Consider the following 7,808-nt stretch of genomic DNA (forward strand, 5'->3'; position numbering starts at 1 on the left):
AAATAATATCCCTGTAAACCAGAAGGAATAATGAATCAATCAAACAAATGTTTTGCTGGTGATGTTTCACACAGATAGAATTTGTTACATCGATGCAAGAAGTTTTATTCTGTTTTATCATCAAACTGCATAATGTCACATTCCAGAATATGGTATGGGTGTGATAAGACAAAGTACACTCAAAAATAAGCATATTCATTCAGTGAGATTTGTATCATATATGTATATATATGTATTATCCTTTTTCTGTTTTGTTTTTTACAATACCATAAGTTGCACAAAAATAAAAAACCCAGATTCACAAACTCAAGCATTCAGCCAGGTCCTGGCCAGCTTGATATCCGCTCAGGTGAGCAGGACTCAAGCACAAGAGCTGGAAGTTTATTCTCCTTCTCTCCAACGTTCGGATAAGCATCTCTACTCATAACGGTTTTGACAGCCTCCTTTCCTGCCAAATCAAAAGATGCAAATCACAAGTTAGATGTCTGTCAAAACCAGTAAGGAAGTTTTTTTTAATGCTCCAATACTCCGAGGCGCAAGGCGACGCTAACCTCCTGCAGGTAAAGTCCTGTGTAAGCGCTGCAGCTCCTGGGGCAACAGAGACCTCACTACAGACGCCACATTCGTGACTCTCTTCCCACAAAACCTGTCGTAGGCCGTCAGATCTGATCCTCTCTGCTGAGTTTGGACATGCCATTGAACTACAGTTGGAACTGCAACACACAGAGGATTGTATAATAGAAATAATCAGAAATACATGTATGTGCATGATCAGGGTCAGAGACAGTTTCATCCCCAAGGCCATAAGACTTTTAAACTCCTCTGAACTGCAATAACTCCACCAAACTAGCACCGTGACATATTTGCATATTTGTACCACTTGGTAATACAAATCTTGAATCTTGAATCTTGATCAGGGTTTTAATATTTGTGGTACCGATGCCCCGGCGGGTCCCAATCGGGTCTGTGTTGCAGCTCATGAGAGAGCGGTGGCCCATCAGCTCTGGTTTTGGCTTCGGCTGACGATAATTGTCCCTCATCTCTGTGTCGGGGAAGCGTGTCACATGACGCCTGCTGTGCAGAGGTGCAGGTCGTCTCTCTCCATTATTAACGAGATCACATCCTGTTTGAAAATAAGGTCACACAAAAAAAAAAAAACGGAAAATAAACAGTTGAGAGAAATATTGTGAGTACACTGACGGTTTGATTTGTGCTTGGATGGCTCCGGTTATTCTGCCCTGGTGTGCTTTCACGTTCTAAACAAACAGACTTGTCCTTTTTACCTTGAGGCCCACTCGGGAAGTCACATCTGTAGGTGGAGCGGTACAGTGCTGTCAAGGCCTTGTGGATCTCCCCCTCAGATGGGAGACATTTCCAAGGCAACCGGACATACTCTGGGTTTTGTGTAGCGTCCCTAGGCAGCCGCCACGTCAGGAAAGACTTAAGGGAAACGGCTTGATTTGAAGGTTACGATACACTGTGAGAGGTCAAGCATTGGCATTCAACTGCAAACATAACACGGAGGCGAACACAAATACCAACCTGACTGGGATGTGGGTTGTTTCTCCTCTGTCCTGTGTGAATGCATTCAGGTCTACAGGCTGCCTTCCAGCTAAACTCCTTATGGTACACGGTTGAACCAAAAGGTCCAGACCGTGAACTAGACTCTATTGATGATGTTGACACCGGGCACCTATAGAAACGCATTAACAAAACATAACACACACACACACACACACAAACAGAAATTTACCAGAGGCCCAGAGGCTCATTATACTCACAGAAGCACGTCTGCAGCCGAGTTAGGCCTGAAGACGAACTGTCTCCTGTGACACGTTTCATACGGATCCCACCACCGGTCCACCTCTACAAAATAATGCACTGTTACATCACAACTCTGAAATCACAATGCGCAGCACACACCTGTCACTGGGGGTCAGGCTGCACCGCTTCAGCCAAGAATATGTTCAGATAAATGTCAACATGGCAAAACACAAGACAGGGGTAGAAAAGGGTCAAAATTAACAAATAATCTTAAATCAATCTAGCATATCAGTAATTACTGCTTATATATGTTTTGTGTTATCTTTTAAAATGATTTAAAAAGCTCTATATGCTTAAAATAATTTGTAGTTTTCTTTTCTCTCATCTCCCAATATGGTTTGTTAGAGAACTGTTGTGCTTGCATCTGAACTTCAAAGATAAATTGTTTCTATCTTTTTTTTTTATTATTATAAGTGCTCAATTGTGGAGCTCAAACATTTTTCTGAGAGATTTGAGACTCATTAAACTACAAAAACAAGGTTTTGGAAAGTGAGGCGACATCCTTCCCCCCCGGGCTGGTGGAAGTTAATATTTATACCTGAGAAATTATACCCTTCATTACACTCACAACAGCAGGTAGGAACCTGAATTATCCTCAGACAAGGAGGCATGAAAAGGTGAATTAAACCTAACACTGATAATTACATTTACAATGCTGTATGACAATTAAAGCATAATTACAGGAATGATAATAATATACATGACTCTGCGACGGGACAAAATAATACTGTGGCATTATCCCACTTGGTTTAAAGTATCACAGTCTCAGTGCACATTATAATGAGAATTAGAATATTACTTTCTCTTTATCACACATCCTTGGTTTAACTTTACCTTTGGCTTCCATTGAGGACGGCTGCAAAGTGTTAGAGTTGGTTCCAGTGTAATAAAAACGTTTTGATGAAAAGCCAGATGAAAGTTCACTTCATAGGTGGCTTGAGGAAAAGCGTATCTGACGACAGTGGGAGTTAGATTTGAGCTTGTGTGTATTAACAAATGGAAAGTTTCACTCTGAGGTATTAGTTTGGATCTACACAGAGGCAGAGTGGATCCCAGCAGGATGTTTGCAGGCGCTGTGGTTATGGAGACCTGCAACATATGAATGGCCGCTGCATGCGAGCTGCTCAGCAGGGGGGGTGTTGGATTAAAAATGTAACATTGCCACATATCTGTTACTGCTGGTGAAAAGTAACTAAGTACATTATGTAAGTACTGTACTGAAGTCCATCTTTTTGGCACTTTTTGTGATTTCATTTATGCCATAACTTTCAACTTTTCAAAGAGAAATATTATATTTGTAATATTTCTGTCGTTATTTGAAAGAGGATTAAAAAAAATGTACCGAATAAAAACCTTGTATGCACCCTGTCAGCTCCTTCATCTCAGAGGGCAGATTTCAATAACATAAACTATTTTACATTTTCCACATCCCATTAATGCCTTTTTTATGGTGTGATTTTTGGGCCTATATATAAATGTGAGTTTGTTCTCTATTGTTGATAATAGGCCATTCATTTACACAGAAAATATATGCTGTGGTTAAATGTTTAAAAAGTACATTTTCAATGCAGTGAGAGTAACAACAGAACTTAATTAACTTGAAATGTTCTGTGATGGAGTTAGAAATCCCAGATCATTGGGTATCATATACAACCAAATCTCTCTGGAAGGCTGAAAGTGAAAAGATGTCCTGTGTTATTTGGGATAAACAATAATACAAGCAAAGTGAGTTTCTGTCTCACTTGTATTGTTTTGTCAGCGCAGCCCTTTTTTGGTTTATTTTATTTTTTAAATGTTAATTTATTCCATTGTCATAACAACATTCAACCAGAATCTACAAGGGTGGATTATCATGTTATTATACTTTTATGAACAAATCTGACTACATGTTATTATATTTATTTCTATATTCTGATACATTTTTAATTACTACAACCATATTAAAATGATTAACCGTAAAAAAGACACTTAAAAATATTTAACCGTGACAAGGTATTGCACAATCCATACCCTGATCATTTACATATTTGATTTTATTTCCTTTTTTAAATATTTTTGTATATACCTTTTTATATCCACACTTGCACAAACGCACCCAGGAAAGTTCATTTTTTTGTATAAACCTGCTTGGCAACAAAAGCTCGATTCTGGTTATAAACTTTAAAACATTTCCTGATTGAAAAACTCTTGCTTTAAAGTGTAACTTTATAAAAACAAATAAATGACTTTGCACAACCTTGAAATCCACAATGTTCACAAACAAACTGAACGTGGCAGTGAGTGGAATCTTTAATTCAAACCTCAGATACAACACTTACGCTTCATGCACAGACCATTTATTGTTTTTTTTTTTTTTTCTAAGGACAGATTCCACTCGATCACATGCACCGCAGTAAAGTTTAGTTTTTTATTTACACACAATCGACAGTGAACTTTCACGCGTCTCTTCTCTGGGATTCAGCCGCTGGCGCTTTGTTTCTCGCGTTGAGCGCCGTCGCCCCCTCGTGTCTCCAAACCAGCAGCAGGACGGAGCCGCTGCGTCCAATGAGAGGACCCAGCGAGCTGGTGGCAGCCAATATCCGTGAGCCGGAGCCCGACACACGGATAAACACAGACGCATCCTCCCTCCTGAAGACCACACAGTGACGGAGCGACCCAGTCCATTGTTTGAGCCGAAGAAACGCAGCCCATGGCTTCGTACAGAGCTGGCGGGGTAAGAACAAGCACCATTCACCCGCCTAGCACACAGACTGATGCGTGTTTTAATGGGAGAAGCCCGGATCTGTGTTTTCACTGTACACTGTGTGTTTTAGTTCAGCATGGCCGAGCTGCAGGGTGATGCTAAGGAAGCTCCCTCGGTCCGCAGCGTCTTGCTAACTCCACTACGCACTTACACAACGCCAACATTAGCTGCGCTTGTACATTAAACTAAAATACACGGGGTAGATTCCCCCGGTGAACCGATCCGATCTACCCGCGGAGCGTCCAGCGCTGTGTCCCCTGTTAACTCCCGTTAGCGCGACAATGGCTGCTGCTCCGACCGTGTGGCTACCTCTGGAGCTAACGCTAGCGACAAGGGGAATAACCGCTGAGGCTGCCCGGGTCCAGAGGGACGCAGATCGGGCATCTTTCCCTCACAGTTTATCGCTATTTTCACTGGACGTTAACAGCCAGCGATTGGCGGCTTATAAAAAGGCCCGTGAGGCTAAACATGAGGCTGGGGTGCGGGGTGTGAAAGTGCGGAGGGCGTGCGCAAGAAGCCCGTTAGCCATTGTTAGCAGCAGCAGCGCAATCAGCCATTTTAATAATCGCCTCATCAAAATGAGCACGGTAGCATGCTAGCTCGCTAGCCCCGCGACACAAAGCGGAGCGGTGGCCACACTGGCTAGCGGCTAGCGAACAATCAAGAGACGATGAAATGAAAAATGCTAATTTATTCATCTGCAGCCCCCAGCCCGGCTAGCTTCATGCTATATTAACGATAAACTAAAAAATATAATAATTAATTAAAAAACGACATTTGCTGCTTTTTCCACTGAGTGTGCGTCATGTGTTTGGATGGATGCGGGCAGGGAGACGCACGTAGACCCGCGAGGAGCGGAGTGTTTGTGTTTAAAGAAGCATCACGTCGGCCTCTTCATACAATGGATCATCAGTCACCCGCCCCCCACCACGCAATTCAAACAATGGATTGAACTGACAAAGCATCAGGCACAGATTGCTGCAGGGATATTAAGATATCCCCACTGCAGATGCATGTCTGGACACATTATTATTTTAAATAATTTATTAAAAATTCTGCCTGTGTCTGTTTTTAGATGGGAAAGATGGGGAAGGACCCAAAGAAGCCTAGGGGCAAAATGTCCTCCTACGCTTACTTTGTGCAAACGTGCCGGGAGGAGCACAAGAAGAAGCATCCCGGGGCCAGTGTCAACTTCTCAGAGTTCTCCAAGAAATGCTCTGAGAGATGGAAGGTAAAATAAATATCCCTTTTAATGTCTTATTTTTTTATATATAATTTTTTTTTTTTTTAATATTCAATCCTAGCAAATCATCATATATATATTTTTTTAACGCCCTTTTATGTTTTTTCCTCAGACAATGTCACAGAAGGAGAAGGGCAAGTTCGAGGATATGGCCAAACTAGACAAGGTGCGCTACGAGAGGGAAATGACGAGTTACATTCCTCCCAAGGGCCAGAAGAAGAAGCGATTCAAGGACCCCAACGCCCCCAAGAGACCACCGTATGTGCCACGATATCCACCATCATTACACTGTTTTTCTTTTTCTTTTCTTTCTGATAATAAGATTCCAAAATTAAAACACTGACACGTTCTTCTTCCCACAGGTCTGCATTCTTCCTGTTCTGTGCAGACTTTCGTCCCAAGGTCAAAATTGAGACCCCTGGACTCACCATCGGGGACACAGCGAAGAGGCTGGGAGAGATGTGGAACGGCCTCTCTGCAGAGAACAAGCAGCCGTATGAGAAGAAGGCTGCCAAGCTGAAGGAGAAATACGACAAGGTGAATAACCATGTCATTGAAGCCAGACTCTCTTTTTTTTTTCCTTTCAATAAACACTTATCTGAGTGAATCAGGCTTCTTTAATTAAGTTTCTCTAACGACCCATTTGACGTGCTTTCCCCACAGGAAATCATTGCTTACCGTACAAAGGGCAAAGTGGAAGTTGCAGCACCTGCCGCACCAGTGGAGGATGATGACGACGACGAAGAGGATGGAGACGATGACGACGATGATGATGACGACGACGATGATGAGTAGATCGCAAAGGGATGGGACCTGGAGTTTTGTTTATGCCATATAACCCAACTATACTCAATTCACCATCTTGAAACAAAGTCAGATTGAACGCGAACATGTGTATATTTAATGTTTTTAAGATGTACAGTGTTATGCTCCTTTTTTTTGTAAAGTTAACACTACATATCTTAAGTTGGAGATTTTCTAGTGGTAGTTCTTTATCCCTGTTACAATTTAGGAGGACTACAAACCGGTATGAAAGTATCTAGTCTATAGGTGTTACAACTCAAAAATAAGATTTCTGAGTTGGTAGTGTATTTCTTTTATTTTGGAAAAAAAAAAATGTATGTGCTGTCCCAATGTCTTTTTATTGTTCTTTGAATACCACTCTCTAATATCAAATGCAGCTGTTGACATTTAAGAATGTCTTCAATAAAGGTTGTTTTTTAAAGAAGGCTGCTGGATGTTTTTTATCGTCTACACAAACTAATAACTGGATGGCTGGAAAGGTGACAGGATGTTTGTTGTCATTGAATCTGACAGTTTACTTGTAATATTTTAGACTTGAAATGACTGATCCATTTAAAATAGTATAGGAAACATTTAAAATACCCAGTGACAATTATTTGCACATATTAAACAAGAACAATACTAATATATATGTGCTTATATTATAATACAAAAGAACAGGCTGTGGTTTGAAAAGAGTTAACCAGCAAGATCACTGAATTTATGTGGAAATGAATGTTGTGAAACTCTGTTTATCATCCCATGTTAACCTCCAACACTGGTACCCAAATAACCTTGAACAGCTACAATCCTCCCTGGGTCATTGTTGTATGATAGACTCGGTAACTTGAACCAGGAGGGGGCGCCATGACAGTCAGTTCTCAAAATGTTAACCAAAGCTGCGTACTGGGCCAAATCAATATTTAAAAGACCATGAAAAGACACCCAATGCCAAACAGTGTAGGCATGGACATAACCTTAAATAATACTTGTCATCTGTCCCATCCTCTACAAATGGAACCCTAAAGCTCTAGTTTCTTGATTTTCTCTCTAAGAAGTGATCAGACACTTAATACATATTAAAAAAATATATATACTTCTGTCCGAATAACTGGATGTTAATCAGTCTGATCATTTACCTGCTGGATTTTGTGTTTAGATTTTCCCCTTCAGGTACATTAAAGGCTCTACGGTGTAGTTTGTAACAAACACTGA

The 7,808-nt window shown here is 41.1% G+C and overlaps 2 protein-coding genes across 2 annotated transcripts; one reads left to right on the plus strand and one right to left on the minus strand.

Annotated features, from left to right (window-relative positions):
- Positions 1 to 314: 314 nt before the first annotated feature.
- On the minus strand, positions 315 to 2,671 carry LOC128440424 (testis-expressed protein 26). The gene is made up of 7 exons (XM_053423123.1): positions 2,659 to 2,671; positions 1,782 to 1,866; positions 1,543 to 1,693; positions 1,284 to 1,440; positions 938 to 1,123; positions 552 to 713; positions 315 to 448 (listed from the first exon to the last, which is right to left on the minus strand). Exons 1-7 carry the CDS (start codon positions 2,669 to 2,671, stop codon positions 315 to 317), a joined length of 888 nt encoding a protein of 295 aa, XP_053279098.1.
- A 1,687-nt stretch (positions 2,672 to 4,358) lies between these two features.
- On the plus strand, positions 4,359 to 7,039 carry LOC128440709 (high mobility group-T protein). Its single transcript, XM_053423511.1, has 5 exons — positions 4,359 to 4,537; positions 5,643 to 5,798; positions 5,923 to 6,068; positions 6,173 to 6,347; positions 6,474 to 7,039. The coding sequence occupies exons 1-5, from the start codon at positions 4,514 to 4,516 to the stop codon at positions 6,603 to 6,605; spliced, it is 633 nt and encodes a 210-aa protein (XP_053279486.1). The 5' UTR covers positions 4,359 to 4,513; the 3' UTR covers positions 6,606 to 7,039.
- Positions 7,040 to 7,808: the final 769 nt, after the last annotated feature.

This window comes from Pleuronectes platessa, chromosome 5 (genome assembly GCF_947347685.1).
Source record: "Pleuronectes platessa chromosome 5, fPlePla1.1, whole genome shotgun sequence".
NCBI classification, from domain to species: domain Eukaryota; kingdom Metazoa; phylum Chordata; class Actinopteri; order Pleuronectiformes; family Pleuronectidae; genus Pleuronectes; species Pleuronectes platessa.

Coding starts and splice junctions, on each gene's coding strand:
- LOC128440424 (XM_053423123.1), bottom strand. Junction 1,441..1,542: donor ACAACCCACATCCCAGTCAG/GTTGGTATTTGT, acceptor GTTTCCCTTAAG/TCTTTCCTGACGTGGCGGCT. Junction 449..551: donor CAGGACTTTACCTGCAGGAG/GTTAGCGTCGCC, acceptor TTGATTTGGCAG/GAAAGGAGGCTGTCAAAACC.
- LOC128440709 (XM_053423511.1), top strand. CDS start 4,514: ATGGCTTCGTACAGAGCTGGCGGG. Junction 5,799..5,922: donor AATGCTCTGAGAGATGGAAG/GTAAAATAAATA, acceptor TTTTTTCCTCAG/ACAATGTCACAGAAGGAGAA. Junction 6,069..6,172: donor AACGCCCCCAAGAGACCACC/GTATGTGCCACG, acceptor TTCTTCCCACAG/GTCTGCATTCTTCCTGTTCT.